Here is a 20467-nt window from a genome sequence, read left to right as displayed (position 1 = left end):
ATTCCCTAATCCCAGGATCCCTAATTCACACATCCCTAATCTGTGCTCTCTGCCTGGCTGGGATCAGCATCCAGAACGTGGCATGCTTTTTGTCCCAAGGTTCTTTCTCTAAAAACCACTATTTTAAAGCAAGATGCCCAATACACCATCGCCAAGAACAACCCTGAAGTCTTAATTAGCGAGACAGATTTTCCAGAGTCCTTAATCTCCTGTGCTGGGAGTGCTGGGACTGCTGCTACTCCTCCGAAGACAAGCCGGGATTTTTTATGATGACTCATTATCTGTTAATGTTAACACAAACCATTTGCTGTTGTTAGGCAGAACGGGGCCAGCACAGCAGCTGCTGCCGTGTTTGAGCGCGGCATTACCACACAACGCCGTCAGCTCTCACCGCCCTGTGCCAGGGCAGGGTCAGGCCGATGTCACTGAACCAGCACAGCTGCTGGGTCCCAAACTGCCCCATCCCTGCCAGCGGTGCCGAGCCTCCCGTGGCTCCGGGTGAGCACTGGTTAATGCACGATGGCAGGATGTACAATTGGTATTGTATCCCAAATAGCCTCTTTGTGCAAAGTAGGTCAGCGCTTGATCAACCTTACAGATTTTTGTATAATCTCATTCCATGGGGTTTTTCAGTCAAAGAGAGTGGGATTAAGGACAAGAATAATGTGGAATCTCAAACTCCATTTCAGAAAGCCCCAGAGCCAGGATGAGATCAAGTCAAACCAGCCACCCTGTGCTGCGGTGCTCGGACAAAGCCACTCAAGTCTTTGTCACACGTCCCGTGCTGGTCTGCAGAGCGGCAGTGCTCCTGCCTCTGTCTGGGTGCTCCTCCAGCACCACTGGCACCAGGGCAAGGGGAGCTCTCCTTTTCATCCCTCCCTGCAGGTAACTCCTGAGAGCTTTCACGGACTGCTCCACTCCTCACCTACCCAGCCCAGGGCCACACTGAGGCTGCACTGCTACACCAGGCTGCTGCAGACGCACCAGCTTCTCCGCCTGCAGGAGTAGCTGCTGGCAGCCACTGCTGAGGCGTGACATCCACCGAGGTGTGACATCTACCAAGGAGCTGGTGCTCCAGTGGGGCCTGGCTGCTGGCACAAGCAATCTGCTGGAAAGCTCCACCAGCTGCTTGCCACGGGCAGTGTCGCCTGCTGTGAGGAGGGACGGTGTCCTGGCGGGGACCATGCCTGCAGCACAGGAACCCTCCCCACGGCTCCTGCAGGTGCAGGAGGAATCTGACCCCAGGAAATAGCTTCAACATCTGCTCCCTGTGTAACTAGATGAGTTTCACCAGGTTTCGTGACACAACCCTGGTGTTCCCTGCAGCTCTCCGGGCTGGAGATGCTCCGCAGTGTTGTCCCTTATATCTGCTGCCTCAAGTGCTCAGCCCAGCCTGATGAGGCTCTCAGCATCACCCAAGGCCAGGGTGCCAGTTGGGCAGCACCACGGTCAGTCCTCACACCAGGCTGATGGACTGCCAGATGTGAAGTTCACATTAAATTCCAACTTGGCTCCCAGTGGTTGTGTCAACGAAACACCTGCAGCACCTCTGTCCTGCCATCCCCGTCCTGGGACATGCCACCTGCCTTGTGCCTCCAGCTCTGGCCCCACACCATCAGGAGCACTAATGTGCCAACCAGACGGCTCAGAGCTGTGAAGTGCTGTCTATTAAAACTTGTAAAACACCAGGACAAAGGGGCTGTGAGGAGAAAGCTGCATGTAGTCCCTTCAGCCAAAAAGCTGCATGTGCTCCAGAGCATCCTCTGCCTCTGCTGTGGTGTAGTGGGTCAACAGCAACTGTCCCCTTCAGGTGACCTTGCTGCAGCTGTGCATGCCAGCCAGGAAACACTCATTCCCCCGGAAGTGGTGCAGCCCAAGCAGCTGCATCTCCTTTTCCACCAGCCTTTCCTCTAGAAACAAGAGCTGGAGAGGCATCCTCCATGCCTCTGCTCCTCTGGCGCTTCCCTCCATCCCACTGCTCCTCTGGCACTTGGCAGCTGGTGACAGCACAAGGCAACCACGGTGGCAGGGACAGCCTAGCAGGGAGCTCATCTCAACGCCATCTGCACCTTGCACAGTGGCACATGAAACTTGGAATGCTCATTTCACCTGCGGGATTTCCCACCAGCACCTGGTTTCAACTGGGACACACCACTTATGCAAGTGTGTCCCAGAAACAGCCTGGTGCAAATACACCTATGCACAGTAAACACGCAGAGAACAGGTAGAACAGCTTGGGGATCAATCTCATTTTGTTATCGTTAATGAAACCAAACAGCAGCTTCCAGAACTGCATCTGTAATTGAAGTGCCATTACAGAGCTAATGCTCCAGGTACGAGCCGGATAGATTTTTCCAGAGCACGTCAATGCACGTTTTATGGATTCCATGAAAACGGGTCAATGAGAATTTCAAGGATTTAATAAGGCGTAATGGAACGGCTTCAGGCTATTTAAAGAAATCTGTGGAGGTGACCAGGGCACAGTCTTTGGCCTGGGGTTTCACAGGACTGGGGGCAGGAGCAATGGGATCCACAGAGGATTCCTACAGTGCTTCGAGCTGCTCCTTCCTTCCCTCTACCTGAGGCATGGAGAGCTGTAGATGGCATTGAGTGTAGCTGGCTTGCTTTACGTGTTTTTTCTTTTTTTTAATTCACTTTAAGTCAATGGAAAGACATCCCAAACTACAAAACTGAGGGTGGAAAAGGCCCAATGGGTTATTGCTGAGGCTGGTGTTCCCTGCAGAACTGCACTGCTCATTCTTCTGCTGTCCTCAGTCCTGGCACCAGCTCCTGCCTGGGTTCCTTCGCCCTCTGTCCCCTGAGACAGTGGCCACAACAAAAGAGTCAGAGAAAAAACATGAGCACGTCAGTGGATGGGGAGTGAGAGCCCTTCACCTTCACCAGTGAAGCTGCTTCAGCCAGAGGAGGCTCTGGGGGGCAGTGGGGCCATGCCAGACAAACCCCTGCTCTCTGCCCCACTGCACTGGCACACACCTCACCTGCCCTGTCCAGACACCGCCAGCCTCGGCACGGCCGAGACCATTAACTTTTTATTCCCCTCCATTCTAATCTAATTATATTTCTGTGTTCAATAGCTGTGCATAATGTTAAACAGGCTATTCCGAGTAAGCTGCAGCCAGGGAAGGCTGGAAATTTCATTTACACTGAATATATGATTCATTACAGCAGGGACTTGAGACAGAGCAATTAATTCATCTGAGCATGTGGCTCGGAGCGGGCACCTCTGCCCAGGGCGAGCTGGCACACACAGACCTCAATGGCTTTTCCTGCCACTGCTATCAGCTGTGCCCCCTTCAAAAGTGACACAAGGAGGTGGAAACGGCTCAGGCCAACTCAACAGAAAAGAAGAAAATCCCCAAAGATTGTACCCTTGCAACCAGAACAACATCAGTGCACTCCTTCAGTCACAGCAACACCCCAGGTGTGACTGGCTGCTGGGGACTGTGCTCGAAGGGTTGGCTTTGCAGAGCAGCAGGAGAAGGAGGAGGAAGAAAGGGAAGAGGAGGAGGAGGAGGACCCCAGCACCCTGGCAGTGAGCATGGAAGTGTTCATGACAGCAAACATCACCAAATGAGCTTTCAGATACTGATGGAGCATGCATGCCGGATGTCTGGTGCTCGGACTAGGCGGGCTGTCCATCATGCCACCAGAGGTTAATTACAGATCAAGCCATTTCCCAGCATGGAAATTACTGTGGCTTGTTGAGGTTTTAGAGGTGGGCTGGAACCATGGGATCATGCTGAAGTTCAAGGCTGCCCCAGGGACCCTTTGCTTTTGAGTCCGTGTCCATCCCAGTCCCTGTCTGTTAGCGTGGGCCTGTCTGCAGTTAACCTCCCTGGAAAAGCCATTTGGCTCCCAGCACCCCATCCACGGCAGGAAATATGTCCAGTCACACTGACAGAAGTGCAGATGGGAGGAGGGCACCAGGCAGGGTATGATGGGCACAGTGGGGGCACAGGATGGATGCGGGATGGATGCGGGGAGCGCGGTACGTACCAGGAAACAGCCCGCTGGCGTCTGCCCTGCCCCCAGAAGTCAAACAGGCTTCGGCCAGTCAGCAGGAGATTTCAAACCATTTCTCAGACACAAAGGCCACGGGAATAAGATGCCGGTCAGAAGAAGAGGGTCTGCAGCGAGCAGAAAGAGGGGCTTGTACACGCTGGTACGTAACACACACGGTGCAAGCCGGGGTGGCCTGCTGCACAATCAGCTTCTTAGGGGGAAAAAATTACACCTCTCTAGAGTGATGCTTTGAGTGGGCCTGGGCTTGCCAGGCTGTCTGGAAGTGCTCTGGGATAGAGGGTCCCAGAAAGCATCCCTGGCTGGCAGAAAAGCCATAATCCCTGCCAACCAGAACACAGGAACTCTCTGTCACCTGGCTGGGGGGGGTTCACATCAGACCAAGGCTTGTGGGTACCCAACAAAAAGGTGTGACAATCCCTGCCAGTTCTCCACCTTCCAAGATGTGAGGAAGCCCTGGAAAATGCGGATGAGCAGAACCCCAAACACACGCAAGAGCTGCTGATTGAAGAGGCATCGATGAAGTTGTTGGCTCCAGGCCTGTCCTTGGGGCAGGCAGACATGGGCTGTGGCTGCCACGCATGCCGTGGTTCCTTGAGGCTGCCTGGAGCATCAGCTGCTTATTTTCTCCCTCAAAACTCTGTGCCTGGCTTCCCCTCTACCTTTGATGGGGACACACATTTACCATATGGTGAAACCACACCAGCACCCAGTGAAAGGGCTCTGGTGTGGGAAACTTCGCTCCCAACCCCATCGCTCCCCATCCTGCTCCCGATCCCCTCCCTCTGGGCAGGCGAGGGGCTGGCAGAGCACGGCCACATCCCTTGGCTGCCAGTGACGCTCCTCATTAACACTCCGCCGTTATTTCACAGCAGCCAAACGGTTCATTTGGCTCTCGCCGCCTGCTCCTCCATTAATCACCCGCTCGTTTGCAGCCCGGCAGCTTTGCCGGTGCCACTGAGGAGACAGCTTGGGCGCTGGAAAAATGGATCCAGTGGCATTTTATGTGCTGGCAGCAGCAGCAGTAGCTGGGAACTGAACACCGTGTGGTGCTGAGCTCGCCCAGCCCTGCAGGGCCAAGGGCTGCTGAGGCACCCACCCAGCGCTGCTGCCAGAACTGGGGGTCAGGGGCCAGTCCCACACTGAACTATGAGTGCGTGAGCACCCGACAGGCAGGTGGCTCTGCCACATGCTCCCAGAACATCACCCCTGAGCACCCCATCACCACAGCGGGATGGCGCTCCCCAACCCACCGGGAAACCACGGCGCCCACCTCACCTGTTTCCATTGAAGGTCGTTTTATAATCCCCGGGCGAGTGCAGCGTGTCCTCTGCGTAGACGGGCACGGGGGTCCGGACGCACTCGTGGGAGCACTGCAGCGTCTCGTTGTAGGCGGTGAAGATGTCGAGGGCGCTGGGCACACGGGCGGGGGCGAAGTCAGTCAGGTTCTGGCAGCTCTCCTCCTGCTGGTCCAGCTTGCGTTGGTGGCTGTTGCGCCGCGGGCGCCCGCTCTGTGCGCAGCTGGGCCGGGGGACAGAGAATCAGACAATCATGGGATGGTCTGGGTTGGAAGGGACCTTAAAAACCATCCAGTTCCACCCCCCTGCCATGGGCAGGGACACCTTCCACTGTCGCAGGTTGCTCCAAGCCCCGTCCAACCTGGCCTTGGACACTTCCAGGGATGGGGCAGCCACAGCTTCTCTGGGCACCCTGTGCCAGGGTCTCACCATCCTCACAGGGAAGAAATTTCCCCTAAGATCTAACCTAAGTCTTCACTCTTTTAGCTGAAAACCATTGCCCCAGTACCATCCCACTGTCTGCCTGTGTAAAATGTTGCTCTCCATCATTTTTATAAGTCTGTTATGGCCTGAAAGGCCAGAGCAGAAGGGACAGGATGCATAGTGTATCCCTGAAACTTGGCAAGGGGACTCACCCGACTGACCAGTCATTACAGATTGCTCAATACTAGATTAGAATTCAGAAATTCCAATTCCAATTCAGAATTGGAAAGATCAGCCACAAGCAGTCATTTGGCTTGGTGCTTTTTTTTAAGAATCAAATTTATATTTTAGACACAAGCTTTTTCCCATCAGAGGAATTACTTAATGAGTCACACATTTGTACCTGCAGGAAGCAAAAGCCTTTTCTTAAGTGAAAATATGTAGGTGAGAACAATGAAGTGAAACCCTTTCCATTTGGCAGGCACCAACAGGTTGGAACTTCTCTGGATAAATGAGCTCAGGACCTGGTGTGACACAGCAGAGGGATGGCTGGCAGGGCAGCCCTGCTCTCTGGAGGCTCCTCCAGCTCTGGAGGCTTCATCAGGATCTCGTGGCTGCACAACACTTCTGGCTCAGTATGTCAGAGACGAGGAGAACCCCAGCTCGCAGGAGCCGCCCTCAATCAGCCTGGTCCTATTTCAGGGTCTAGACACTGATTTAATTAAGATGCCACTTTTTCCAGATCGGATCGACAGCGCCTCGCAGAATGCGGGAGTTTTGGGAGGTGGCAGCTCTGAGGGCGGTGGGAGCTGGAGATGCTGGCACTGTCTGCAGAGGGGCACCCGTGGGGACACTCTGGGGACAGGAGCGCGGGGCTGTGCCGAGAGTGGCGCTGGCCAAGGCCGCAGCATCTGCCAGCAGCAGGGCACTGCCGGCTCTGCTCCGGTTGATGCAACCGAAAGAGACAGCCCTTAACCAACTGCTGTCTCCCCACGGCACGTGTGCAGGAGCAGCAGTGACAAGAAGGACGCTGGCTTGGCACGCAGCCATCGCTCACCCGTCCTGCCCGAGGGCGACAAGCGCCAGCCAAAGGACGGGACGGCGGCTGTGTCCCTGCTGGGGATGGGGCCGGAGTGTGCGATGTGGGTCAGCCCGGCCACGGAGCACGCACACACGGCCCGGGGTCACCCAACGAACCGAGGCAGTTTGGTCAGAGCTGAGCAAACTCCCAGGTACTGTTTCTTCACCTGGGACACACCTGGGTGCTGCCCACACTCCCCTGCCAGGGATTTTCTCTGGTGAGCTCTCAATTTCACTTACTGTAAAGCATTTCTATTCTACACTGATCACTGGATTTATTTTTTCCCCTTTTCGGCTTCAGCAGCAGTTACTGAGCTGTTCTCCCAAGCTGTGGTCAGCCGGATCAATGACTCGTACCGCTCACTGCTGCGACGGGAGACAAACCCCACAAGTGTTTTATAAACTATCTTCCCTGCTCCTTCACTGAAACACTGTGGCAACCAGGGAAGTTTAGTGAATTAAATCCCGCTTGAGCTACAGGAGAGAGCGTCACTGGTTGCTCCCCAAAGCAAGTTCAGCTGTGGGGCCAGAACCTCGGCGCTTTTGGTCGGCTGCTGCGCCGCATTACGGCTTTGCCAAGATGAAGATACCTCCATAGCCCTGCAAAGGGCTTCTTCCCTCATCCCAGTCAGCCAGCAGGCTCCTCATCAACCCGATGTTGCAATTTCCTCCTGGCTGCAGGAATCGATTTGCTGCAGCACCCACGCAGAGCTTGGCCAGGCCAGAGGGGAGAGCCACTGACAGGGCCGTGCGGCCGCTCTCTCTCGCCTCAGCCCCGTGCTGCAGCCGTGTCGCTACGCCAGCAACGCTGACCTCAAAGTAGGCCAGTTTCTCTGGGAAAATAGGTAAAGTGAGGAGTGCCTGGAGCGAAAGCTAACCTATTTTGCCATACGCCCAGCCACACTGAGAGAATAAACGGGAGAAAATGAAGCTGGAGGAGCACAGCAGCGCCCTGGGGGTTAGGGCATGCTTCAAACCGTGGCACCTGAGGGGCTTCAAAGGTGCCCTTCAGCCCCTGGGGTCCCAAGGAAGGGCAGGAGATGCAGCTGCTTCTTGCCAAGCCAGGCTGGGGATTTTAGGAGCAGCATCAAAGCTCCTTAGGGAAGGCGGTGGAGGAGCTGCTGCCGGCACCGGGCAGATCCTGGGAACATCCGCTGTGGCCCAACACACGGCTCCGTCCTCTCCAGGCGGCATCGTGCTGAGGCACTCAGCCCCGGAGCGGCGATGCGCACGTGTCCCATGTGAGACCTGTCCACCCAACCCCGGGCATGTGCTGGTCCCCAAAGCCACGGGCCAGGTGGTGTGAGGTGGGGAAGCTGCGGGGGCACAGCCGAACCCTCATGAGCCAACCTCCTTTGGAGGTTTTGGTGTAAACCCCCCATTTTCTCCTGCGATGCCTTTCCAAAACTATCCCGGCAGGTGCCACGGGCTTTGGCACCTGCAGCTGGATGGGCACCGCCATCCCCATCCTGTCTCCGTCCCACACCAGCCCCCAAACCAAGCAGAGCAGGAGGGACCTTACCAATTTTTTAAGACAAGGGTTGTTATCAGCGCGGCTATGACCATGATGAGGGACACGGTAATAGTGATTATCTGATGAACTGCCAGACCTGCAGACAGAAGAAAAAAGAGAGTGGGGATGGGAACTGAGGGGACCCCGGCAGAGTCCCCCTCCCCACACAGCCCCCCTGCCACCCCCTCCCAGCCCTTCCTGGTGCAGGGCCACACACAGCCCCCGGCAGCGGTGCTGCAATCCTCTCTCCTGCCTTACACAAAATAATCTGTAAGCCAGGCTCCTCATTTCCTATCCTCTCAAGTATGTTCCTTGTCAGCCCGAATTAGGCACGAAGAACGGAAGAGAAGTGAAGACGTCTCCCCTCCGGGACGGAAAGGGAGACGAGCGCAGCCTTGCACCGGCTGTGGGATTCACCAGGGATAATAATTACGGCACTGACGGCTGCTCACTTTGCAGGTCGGGTGGGCTCATTTCCCCCTCTTCACCTTCCATGGGGTATCATTTTGGCTCGTGGATCACTCCTAATGAGCAGTTTGGAAACAAAAGCAGCTCGCTGTACACTATGTTTGTGATTTTGCGCTGCCTTACAGTTGCAATTTCATAATGAAATGATTTTTCCTGGCTGCAGCCCAAGGATGTGCTATTTTTCACAAACAGATGTTGCAGCTCCTGATGGATGGTAGTTTTAATAAATAAATAAGTCTTAGAATGACAGGAAAATAAGCAGTTTTATATGTATATATATCTGTATGCATCTGTGGCAAGGAAGGCGTCAGTGCCAGGGCCACAGCTCAGCTGGGGCTGGGGTTGCCTGGGGGCCACCGGGCAGCACTGGGGCAGCCACCGCTCATGGGGAAGGATTCGCTCATGGCCCCCGTGCTGGCAGGGTGGGCAGCAGCCAATTCCACCCAGAGCCGGAGCCATGGCACTCACTCCTCAGCTGCTCCACCTCTGGCTTTCATCTCCCAGGGGAATTCACAGGGAAAATACCACAGGGGCTCCCCACCGCCCACTGGCACCCCACCTCCTGAAGGTGAGGCATGGAGAAAGACTTCTGGCCCCATGCTATGAGTTCCCAGAGGGTGTTGACGATGGGAGCATGTCCCGACGGGCCCGAGGAGCGCGGTGGCAGCTCGTGCCCACGCGTGCCAGGTCAGGAGTGACGCCCACCCCGGCAGCAGCCAGCCTGGCCGCATCCTGCACGGCAGTCTTGGAGCAGCTCCCAGTGGGACGCTGCTGAGAGAGATAAAAGGAAAGACTCTAAAAATAAAATCAAACCAGCCCAGTGCCCGATTCCTTTGAAAACAGAAGCGGAGTCAGGGACAAGACCTTCCGCAACACTGGGAGCTCAGGCAGTGGTGGCAGGGCCGAGGGAGAACCTAACGATGCAATTAATCCTTGCATTTACGTAATGGGAAAGGCACAGGCAGAACAGATTGCAGGTGGCTGAGCACTGGGAAGGATGGCAGCTCCTCGGAGCAGGACACATGGATTTTAAGAAAGGCTGGATAATTTTAGACTCCATCACACACATAAGTTGCCATATGTACCGGCACAGCAAAGTTCCTTTGCATCATGTATTAGTTCTGCACCAGAAGCCAGGGGGATTTCAAGGGGACAGGAGATCTTTGTCTCAGTGGTGGTGATGGACAGAGGGAAGGGACCAGACAGGTGGCCCAGGATGGTTCCCTGGGAAGCCCTACAGCGATACCTGCTGCAGTAAATGCTGCCAGGTCTTTATTCTTAACTTATAAATATATCAAATCCTTTCCTCTAGGCCCTCAAAGAATGTAGGGCCATACGGATCAAGATCAAACAAATATCCAATCTCCGAGGGGTGGGGTTAATGGATGGGGCACCCTTTGAGAGGGGAGTGTCCTGTAAGGGACATAAAGCACCCTGGGGGGTGAGGTGAGATGGAGAAAGATGCTGCCAAGGGCAAAGCAGTATTTTAGACACAGCCCTTAAAGCCCAGTTGGATGGAGGAAGGGGACTTGGAAGATAAAATCAACAGCTCATAGAGCAAAATCCTCCTCCTCCAGTGTGGGAAGCTGCCTGGCACAGGCATAACTCCCTGGGAGAGCCCGTGCCCCCAGAGAGAGACCCTGGGAGCAGGGATTGCAGTGCCTGGGTTTTGTTTGCTCATCTCCACGGCAAAAGCTCCGATCCCAGTGGGTCATGGAACCCGGCGGCCACATAATTACACGTTATTAACCGTGGAAACCGGGAGCTGCAGGGACAGCAGCAGCGGGAGGGCAGGGAGGGACACCCAGCACCGGCCTTGGCACCTGCGAACGCCTCAGCCCTGTGAGGGCCCGGCGAGGGCTCCCCCTGCCAAGGCTTTTACCAGGCAATTTGACGCAGTGACCATTTAACTGGAGGGTAATTACAGGAGAAGTATTTAATGGAACTGAAAGTGTGTCCAAGCCTCTGCGCTTCTGCTAGTGCAGCAGAATTCCGCGTGCTGCCTGCCAGGAGGGAAAGCTCTTCAAAGGCGCTCTCTGAACCCTCGGAAATGCTGAAATATCGCTGGGTTTTTCCACTCTCATGCCATCCGTGTGCACTCCGCTCTCACCGGGGCCTCTCATCCCCATGGTAGGGGGAGAGGGGCCACAGAATCCCAGCAGGCAGCACAACTCAGCTCCCGATTCCCCACATCCCGAGCAAAACCCCAATCTTCTCAGAGCAAGCCAATGCCAGGGCTTTTTTTATCTGTTATTTTAAAGACCATATATTTGCTGCTGAGATGAAAGTGCTGAGGTTTGGCCTTTCTGGCCACCTTTTGAAACGGCTCCCGGACAGCTCTGCATCAATGGAATTAATTCCACGAGAAAATCCATTTGAGACTAATGTCTTGCTACTGCAGGAGCGCGCAATGGCAGCGAACAGGAGATATAAGCTCTTAATTAAAAACAAAGAGAACCTCTATCCCCCAAGGCCTTTATTTCAACAGCTCTGGTTAGGCAGCCTGTATTTTTCATTTTCCCAATAAAAACAGCTACGAGCTGCAACTCTTTGAAGACTCTCGTCAAGGCCTTGAAGCTGCATAAAATTAAAGAAAGGAGAAAACAGCTCTATTTCATTTGAAAGGGAGAAAACTGGAGTTACTCTTACGGGCCTGATACGGCTACCCCCAGCCAGGGCTGCACCGGAGGCACCCCAGCCCCTTCCCACAGGTGCGCTGTGTGGATCTCCCTCTCCTCAGTATCTCATCCTCATCCCTGCCATGAGTCTCCTTCCTCTGTTCTCACATGCCCCGGGCACCAGGATGCCAATGCCTCCTCGTCAGCGTCGTGGAGAAGCTGGGGCAACCCGGCTGGACTCAAGAGGCTTTACAGCTTCCCCAGCCATCAGAAATCACATCTGAGCCCCTAAAGCCTCATCCCCTGACAAAGCTGCCTGCGGACAGAACAATTCAATCAGGAGCGTGGTGTGGCCTCCCTGCTGCCACCGCCGGCCTTTCCCAGGGGGGATCAGCCAGATTTGGCCGTAACATGAACCTACTGCTGGTTAATAGCTTGTAAGGAGAATAATTTACAAAAGCCACAAGGGTCTGATACAGGGGTGGAGATGCAGCAGAAGCCTTCTTGAAAAGCCTTGTTACAGTACACAGCCAGTTCCTCTGCTGCCCAATCCACCGCACCACAAACCGCCTTGGGTTTGCTCTTCCCAACACCTTCTTGCTGGCAAAGTTGGGGGCAGCAAAGCCCCTTGGTTTTCCACCTGGTAAATCAGTGATCACTCCGAAACCCAGCCGAGGGAGCGTTAGTCATCCTGAGGTGAAAATGCAGCTTTTCAGTGAAAAACCCACCAAGGTTCCTGGTTAACTTCCTGGTATTTTGAGCTGGACTGATGAAAGAAGGAAAACATCTTCCCACTACTGCTGCTGCTGCGAAATGTTCTTACCAAGAAGGAAGATCCTGAAGGCTTATGCTAAAGACCCTGGGACTTATCTTCTCAGGTGTTACAGCAAATATCACCGAGCAATAAATACTTGGAGAGCAGCAGAGGAGAGTTTCTGGCTCACTGAGATGCATGTGGGAGGATGCGCACAGGCACGTTTGCCATCTGCACATCCCGGGCAGTGTCCTGTCTCCCTTGCAGGGAGAGCTCAGCTGATGGCCACGCTCCTTCCTTGCCTCCACCATCATCCTCCACCCTTCTGGAGAACTGCAGCTGATGCACGGCCCTACAAGGGATCCTTTGGGAACCTCCCAGGGAGGGTGACCGGTGGTGCCGGCCCAGGAGACACTGTCCAGCCCCTTCACCTCCTCTCCGTCCCCCAGCTGTGGCATCTCCCCACTCCTTGGCACTGCAGATCAAAGAGGCAGCTCCATCCTCACTGCCCAGGGTTTTCTTTTAAACACATTTTATCTTTAATTAATTCCTTTGAAGCCTTTTGCATCCACTATCTCCTCGCCTCCAGCACCCCTCTTTCTGGAGGCAGGGTCATCACCAGTGGGAAGCAACGCCTCTATTATTATTTATTCCTGACACGCTGCTGGCTGGCAGTGGGGAGGGGGTGGTGAGTGGCCTGGGGCCACCACCAGCTCAGATCCAGCTGCCAGCACCCACATGATCCCCACGTCCTCCCAGGAGAACGGCAGCCCTGGGGAAGGGGTGTCCCTGAGCACCAGCTCTGCCACAAGCTCGCTGCTCACAGAGCGCGGTGCCAAACGCGCCACGACCAGCCATCAAATACCACTAAGAGCAGCAGGCAGCACATGGAGTTTTCTGCTTTATAAAGCACTTAAAGGTTTAATTAAAGACGGCTTTATCCTAAAGCTCCTGAAAGGAGCCTCGGACAAACCAGCGAGTGCAATTCCTGCCTTGCTCTGACAGCTCTGATTCATTCCACTCTTCTCTGCTTTGGCTGAGGCTGCGGGACCCGGGGATGCTCTGCCTTGACGGAGGAGCCCAGCCCACGTGGAGAGTGCCCGGTGAAAGCTCCTCACAGCCCTTCCCACTTGCAGCATGCTGGAATTTTAATTATTCCTCTCTTTCCCTGCTCCAGAGTAAAATGATTACGACAGCCTCGAAGAAGGATGCACATTTTTGAAAAGCACAAGCATAAACTATGCCTGGGTGAACATCTTGCACGCCCAGCTGATGCCAGCAGCGCTGTGCTGCGCGTCAGGGGTGGCACCGGGACAGGAAGACCTGAGCCGCAGGTCACCTGAGCCCCCGTGGCAGCACCCACCGGGCCACGGCACGCGCCAGCCTCTCCTCTCATCCCAGGCATTACCAGCCATCGCTCCTCTGCCGCCTCTCCTGCCTATGAGCCGAGTAATTCCTCTTCCAGGGGAATTTTTTAAAGCCTGTTTTTGCTGTCAGCGACTCATGAAGGCATTGTTTCTGGCTTTTTTTCTCTCTCTCTCTCTCTCGCTTCTCAGCGAGGAGGAAGGGGGGCGAGAGGAAGATCTGACAGAGCAGAGCTGCTCCCATTGCTCATCTCAGCGAGCACTGCTGCCTCTGCTGAAGTGAAGCGGCTCTTTTTACCACCCTGCGTGCACCCCAAGGACCCCACGGTCCCACAGAACCACCAGGGACCCAGAGGCAAAGCACAGAGGGATACAAGGGCACAGCACAGGAGGGACATGGGGGCAGCAGCACAACAGCAGCTACCTGCTCCGATGGAATCGAGCACGGGAGAGTGTGGATCTGCATGGCTCCAGGAGCCCTGGCACAGCTCTGCCAGTTCCCGGAGTGACCCCGGCTCCCGTGGGTGCCACACACAGGTGGTACTAACCTGAGCCCCTCAGGCAGCTGCCAGGGACAGCTGAGGGACCACAGGCAGCGTGAGCAGCACCGCGCCCGCCCCAGGCTCCCGTCAAGGCGCCTCACCGGACAGGGACTGGCAATGCTCGCTGAGGCAAATAAACCGTACAGGCGAGTTACCTCATCCTCATTTGTAGCCATATGTTTTTCCCAGCAGAGAACAAACACTTCCAGCCGCTACAGCTTATATAACAGAGTGGAGCAGGGCTGGGAAGCTGCACGGCTTCGCACAGGCGCCGCACCAGCAAAACTGGCACGGGCACAGACCCTGCTTTGAGACAGTGTCGGCTGCTCGCTCCCAAAACGCTGTCCTGAGGCATGGCAGGGGCATGGTGCTCCCACTGGGAGCATACTGAGAGCTCTCTTGGGTGCTCAGCCCCAGCACTGGAAGGAAAAGTGGATCTGGAGCTCAGGAGCTTTTCAATTGAGGGTGGACGAGCTGGGATCAAACAGGGCCTTTAGACCCGGGAAGGAGTTTATTGCATTCACTGCTCGAAGAGAAGTTAATTAGCAAAAACTCCGATCCTGGAAAAAGCCCCTAATGAGAGCTAAAGCCTGAAGATTAAAGCAGTTGGCCCTCTGGGAGCTGCCGGGGCTGCAGCTCCCGTTGTTCTGCGGCCACGCAGGACAGCAGTGGTGGCACCGGCGGGTGGGTGGCATCACTGTCAGCTCGCCCTCACCTAAACAAGGCAGCCCACTCCAATAAGTCCCAGAGCCTCAGCACATGCCAGGAGCCATCCTCCCACAGCTGGCGCAGGCAGAGGGGCTCCTGCAGCTGGCTGATGGCAACAAGCCACTGGACCCCACCCTCCTGGACTGGGTGATGCCACTGAAGCCAGAGGCACTGACCACAGCAGGTCTGGGGAGACCAGGCTGATGCTCTCATCATGCAGGGGACAGCAAAAGCCACAGCCCTTATCAATACTCCCTCACTGATCTATCCAGGCAATTCCAGCGTTTTGTAAAAGGTGTGTAGGCTGGCAGTTATTTTTCGGCTATAAATAACTCCTTTAAGTCAGGAACAACATCCTGGTTGCATCGTCTCTTTCTGCCAAGCAGGGCAGGCTGGATAAATTAATTGAGATTAAGATTAGGCCATAAAATTCCTTTTCATTTCGACTAGAAAATCGCAGTGGGCTTAAAGCAGTCGATGCACAGTGAGTAAATTCTGTAAACTATCCACCGGTATCCCACGGTTTAATATCAGCAATAACAAATATAATTTGCAATAAATGGGAAGCAGCTTTCCCATCCATGTCCACACAGCAGCCAGCACTGGGGGAAGGCATTGCTGTGCCGAGCGTGGCGCTCAGGGCGATTATGGGAGATGGGCTGTGGATGGAGACTGTAATGGGAAAACACAGCAAGTGGCTGGAAAACGCCTCGGATAAAAGCGATAATCAGCACCGCCATTCTCCTCCGAGCGCTTCTTTAATGTCACACTAACTTCTGTCCCAGGCAGCGCTGCCACCGGGACACTCGTGCTCTGCTCCAGGACCCGCCAGCCCTCCTGATGTCCCCGCCACCACCCCGGCCCCCGGCAGACCCTACCTGTGCTGTCTCCCAGCCCGCGGGGCGGGCGAGCATCCTTGCCTCCGCTGCTGTGGCCGGCGGCCGGCTCGGCGGTGCTGCTGCGGCCGGGGCTGCTGCGGGGCACGTCCCCGCCGGGCGCGGGGCCCGGGGTGCTGGGAGGCCCTCGGGGCGGCGTGGCAGCCGTGACGGCGGTGGCGGCGGCGGCGGTGGTGGCGGCGGTGGTGGCGGCGGCGGTGGTGGTGGTGGTGGCGAAGGCGCCGGGCAGCGTGCTGCTCTCCAGGGAGTCCTCCTCGCCCGTGGGGCCCCAGACGATGACCTCGGGCAGCGCCGTGGGCCGCCCGTCCCGTGGGGCGAAGCCGCGGCCGCGCAGGTGCCGCCGGCCTCTCCGGGAGCGCGGCCGGCGCAGGGGGCGGCCAGCGGGCAGTGGGGCAGCGGGGGGCGGCCGGCGGGAGCGGGGTCTCTGCAGAGGGGGCGCGGGGGCGCAGGTCCAGGGGGGGCCGGGGCGTTGCAGCTCCTCCCCGCTCCCCGTGCCCCACGGCGAGCCACGGGACAGTCTGTGCCGGAGCGCCGGCCGTGGCGAGAGCCTCCCCCCAGTGCCGGTGGCTGGGGGCTGGCAGCTGGCAAGGTCCATGGCTAGGTGGAACATGGCTATTAAAATCCAAGCATGGCTTCCGAGCGGGCAACCTGACCTGTGGACAGACAGCGACCGTGTTAGAAGGGCAGTGGGGCAACCCCGCACTCCCTCTCAGTATGGCACACCCTAGATCTCCCAGCCCAGCCACCCAAAACATCCCCCAGCTCCATGGGTATCATTATCCTCCCTGGTTCTCCAGCCAAAGTCCCCCAAAATGGCATCGTGGGGCACCCTGCACTCGCTCCCCCTGAAAACTACCACTGCCAACATGGCAGGCTGAGGATCCCCATTTGCAACTGTGACTTTTCAGTTGGTCTGGGAATGATGGGAATGACCTGAGGATGGGTTTTACCAGGGAACACCTTGGAGAAGCAGCCAGTGCCTGCTTTGTCTGAACTCAGCCCTTTTGGGTGAATTATCCAAAGCAGACGGCCCAGTGGAGCTCCAGCAGCACAAGCTTTCACTCCAGGGACACTGAGATGTGGGGGTATCAGAGAGCCCATCCCCTGCTTCCCAAGCCCACAGGCAGCACGATGAGTCCCTCAAAGGGCTGGAGCAGATGAGTCCGTGGGCTCTTGCATTTGCACGTGTAGCCCATCTCCCACTATGGCAGTCGCCCACGCCGCAGCAGGAACATCCTCCCACGGAGCACGGCACATCCCCTCCCACGGCGTGGGGCACCCAGAGCTGAACACGACCCTGCAGCACACGGAGGGCAGGAGGAGCAGCCCCTTTTGCTGCCCTTTCTGCCACAGAGTAGCTGGAACCCCCCTGAGCTGCTGGCAGCTTCAGTAGTTACAATTTTGCTTTCATGTCACCATCACGTCACATCACGTCACAGCCCTCTCCCTTCCCCGGTGGCACAGCACCAGGGCCCTGCTTGCCTCATGTTTCCTCCGATGCTGCCCCACGTAAAGCAGCAAGAAAATCTCTGATAGGCAAATTTTTGTTGCTTTTTTTCCCCCCCCCGGAAAAAAAAGTTATTAGGCCAAAGCCCAAAAATCTTTCCTCCATTTTACTCAGCTTTTACATGAGAAAGACTTTTGTTGAACTCAGCAGGAGTTAATGAGAGCTTTACATGGCTAAACAGGCTAATCCTCCGCAGCGGCGCCCGCACAGTCCTTGGGAGCACGACAGAATGTGCATCTGGTTGACAGAAGCATTTGTACACTCCCTCCGTGCCTGAGCAAGCGAAGCTAAAGGAGCTGACCTGGATACTCCCAGGCACAGGCTTTTTCTGCTCAGAGGATCTCTGCTTTTTTCCTAATTGGGTATTTTTTCAAAGCGTAACAGCATTTATTTTGGGGAGGGAGAAGGCAACGCAAGGAAAGAGCGCAGAAGGAGAAAGGGAAGAGCCAGAAACAGACAACAGAAACCAAAATAGTTCAGGCTGGGGGAGGAAGGATTTCAAGGCTTCAAAAAAACCACAAACCACCCAAACCGTGGTGGTGGTGGTGGGTTTTTTTAGAGGCCAGCAGAGTGGTGGCAGCACGAAGAGTGTCCCCCACGTGCTGTAGGCAATGTCGTGCTTCCACTGGCGAGGAGTCACAAGCTCATGCTCCAGCCGGATCATCAAACACTTACTCACCTTTGCAATGCTCAGGATCACTCCTGTAGTGTGTCAGGCTTGATTTCAGCCTCTGCCAAACTCCCCAGCATCACCTGACACCTCTCCTTGCAAGGAAGGAAAGGTGCTGGGCACCTCCTGGCATGTCACTCACCCTAAGTGCCACCTCTTACATCATCTGTGCACACCCCCAGACCTCACCCCCTTCCCAGCTCTCTGTGTTGTCACACTCAGAACTTTTATGAACGGTTGCTGAACAGAGCAAGGGAAGATGTGCCCAGCCCAAACTTGGTGCTTGCTGCATCCCAGCCACTGCCTGGAAACTTCTGAAAGACAAAATGCCGGTGCTTGGGATTGGCAGCTCACAGGAAAAACAGATACTCCTCCTGCTTCCATCTCCTGCTGTCTCCTTGTGACATTCCAGGCTGCAGTGATGGCAGCATGAGCTTGCAGGGGCTTGCTCCTGCAGAACCTGCCTGAGCGTGGCTGCATCATTCACAGCAGCACCAGGAGGATCTGTGGGCAGAAACAACCTCCAACCCTTGTCTTCCCCTGGGTCATGCTGGAAACTTGTGTCCCAGCGCAGCCAGGCAGCGCTGGTGACACCCACACCAGTGTCCCTCACTGCTGCCACTGCTCCCCAGGCCAGAGGCTCTGGGATGGATGCAGTAAGGGACAGCCAGATGGGGCAGACCCCGTTCTGCCCTGAGCACAGCTTGGGTCACTGTCCCGCCAGTGTCCCATCAAGTGATGCCACCCAAGGGGCTGTCACCCCAGGAGTGTCCTCCTCGCCACCACATCGGCTGGCATGTGCCCAGGAGATGGCTTCAGGGACAGAAGCAGCCAAGTCCGGTTACCTCGGAGGAATTTTGCGTGGCATGCGATCTTCTGAGGGCTTTGCAACAACAGATAAGAGCAAGTGTCCTTCAGAATAAATAGCAGCGTGTAGGAGTTGCCGTTGTCGTGGCAACGCAGCGTGATGTGCCCGGCGCGGCGGCGGGGATGGATGCGGCAGCGCGTGGCGCGGCCAGAGGCAGGACCACCCGGCCCTCCCCTGCCACCCCTGCCCCCGCTCCACACCAGCACCCTGCCAAGGCTGGCAGGGGGAGCGACACGTCCCAAAGGACACCCAGGCAGCGGGGATACATCCCGCCCGGAGCTCCTGCCACCTTGTCCTTGCCCCAGAAAACCTGGGCTGTCCCAGGAGAGCCCGCTGCGGCTGGCACAGCACGGCCCGGCCCGGCACAGCGCCCCGGGAGCCCCCGCGCCTCCGCCTCCCCGTCGCCCGAGCAGGCAGGAGAGCACCGCACGCCTCTCGGGAGCGCCAGCACAAAGTCACCGCTGCTCGGAGGCCGGGAGGGCGTTCCTGCTTTGCCGAGACATCAAACAGCTCAAACACCTCCTCAGTGGCACGAGCTGCTCCTCAGGGACAGCAGAGCAGAGGGAGAGCCCCCTGTGCTGCTCCCAGTGCATGGGATAACTCCCTAACTGCACTCAAAGAGGGGCTCCGTCATAGGGAAGGGAACACATCATCCAGACCCACACACAGAACCCGCCTGCCTCGGTTTGGGGGCACGGAGCCGGTCCTGGCCGGGGGCACACATGGGCCAGAGGGTTGCATCGGGTTACGCTCCTCGCACGGGAATCAGGGCTTTGGTTATTCCTCACCCCCCTATAAGCACACACAACCTATTTTGCAAAGAAATTTGAGGAGCGTGGGCAATTTTCACATTACTTCCTTTCCCATCTTGGAGGTGAATGGGAATGGTATCCCAAAATACTTTTCAAACTCTACGAAAAACTCAATAAAACTCTGAAACTGGGTTAGATAAAGCAACACAGAGCGGATATATTTGAGAAAATGAAATCCTGTCCTTGATCTCCTCATCCAAGGCCTTGGCTCCCAGCAGCCACAAATCCTCTCCCTTGGCTCCACGGATGGTGAGGCGGCCGCGCTCACACACAGGAAATGGAACTCCCACAAATATTTACCTGCGAGAAGCACGAGAGCAGATTTCAAGGAAACTGCCGGGCTAATGACACGGATCAGGCACACCAGGCACTCCGGGGCTATTTCCTGAGCCCACCCGAGCCCATCCTGGTTCCAAAGGTGATGGAACAGTGGGTGTTGCACTGGAGCCACCACGGCCTCCCCATCCAACACACCTTTCAGAGTCCTCCCCTGTATGAAACCCCTTCCTGAATGCTTCCAGGTGCAGCTGTGTGCTTTGAAGAAGGACAGTTGGCTCTTGAGAGAGAGATTAATTTCAAGGATGCTGGAGGACGTGAGCTTGCCGCGGTCTTCGGCAGCCGGGAAGAGGCTGCTGTGGAGCTTGGCTGCTGCCGCCACTGCGCACATGGTACCAACCTCCACGTGCAGGGAGAGAAAGCAGAAGCATCCAGCATGGAGTGGGACAGAATAGCCCCTGCCCCAGTCCTGGGCACTCTCAGGGGTGGCAGCACCTCAGGCAACCCTGATGCTGTAGACAGGACATGGATTAGTCCAGTGCACCCGCTGTGCTCCCAGAACCCCCTGGCTCTGGTAATGTGTCTGAAAATTAACTGGGATCACGGCTCTGACAAACATCAAAACACCA

The 20467-nt window shown here is 56.2% G+C and overlaps 1 protein-coding gene across 1 annotated transcript in view; it reads right to left on the bottom strand.

Annotated features, from left to right (window-relative positions):
• The window catches only part of AJAP1 (adherens junctions associated protein 1), a 38772-nt gene that overhangs the window by 5281 nt on the left and 13024 nt on the right, over window positions 1-20467 (bottom strand). The window contains exons 2-5 of the mRNA XM_048326225.1: window positions 15688-16358; window positions 8365-8452; window positions 5320-5562; window positions 4018-4148 (exon numbers count right to left, since the gene is read on the bottom strand). Of these exons, the coding sequence (XP_048182182.1) occupies window positions 4076-4148; window positions 5320-5562; window positions 8365-8452; window positions 15688-16358 (1075 nt within the window). The 3' untranslated portion in view covers window positions 4018-4075. The remainder of the gene's footprint in view (window positions 1-4017; window positions 4149-5319; window positions 5563-8364; window positions 8453-15687; window positions 16359-20467) is intronic.

Source organism: Corvus hawaiiensis, chromosome 22 (assembly GCF_020740725.1).
Source record: "Corvus hawaiiensis isolate bCorHaw1 chromosome 22, bCorHaw1.pri.cur, whole genome shotgun sequence".
Taxonomy (NCBI): domain Eukaryota; kingdom Metazoa; phylum Chordata; class Aves; order Passeriformes; family Corvidae; genus Corvus; species Corvus hawaiiensis.
This window is presented reverse-complemented; position numbering and strand designations above follow the sequence as displayed.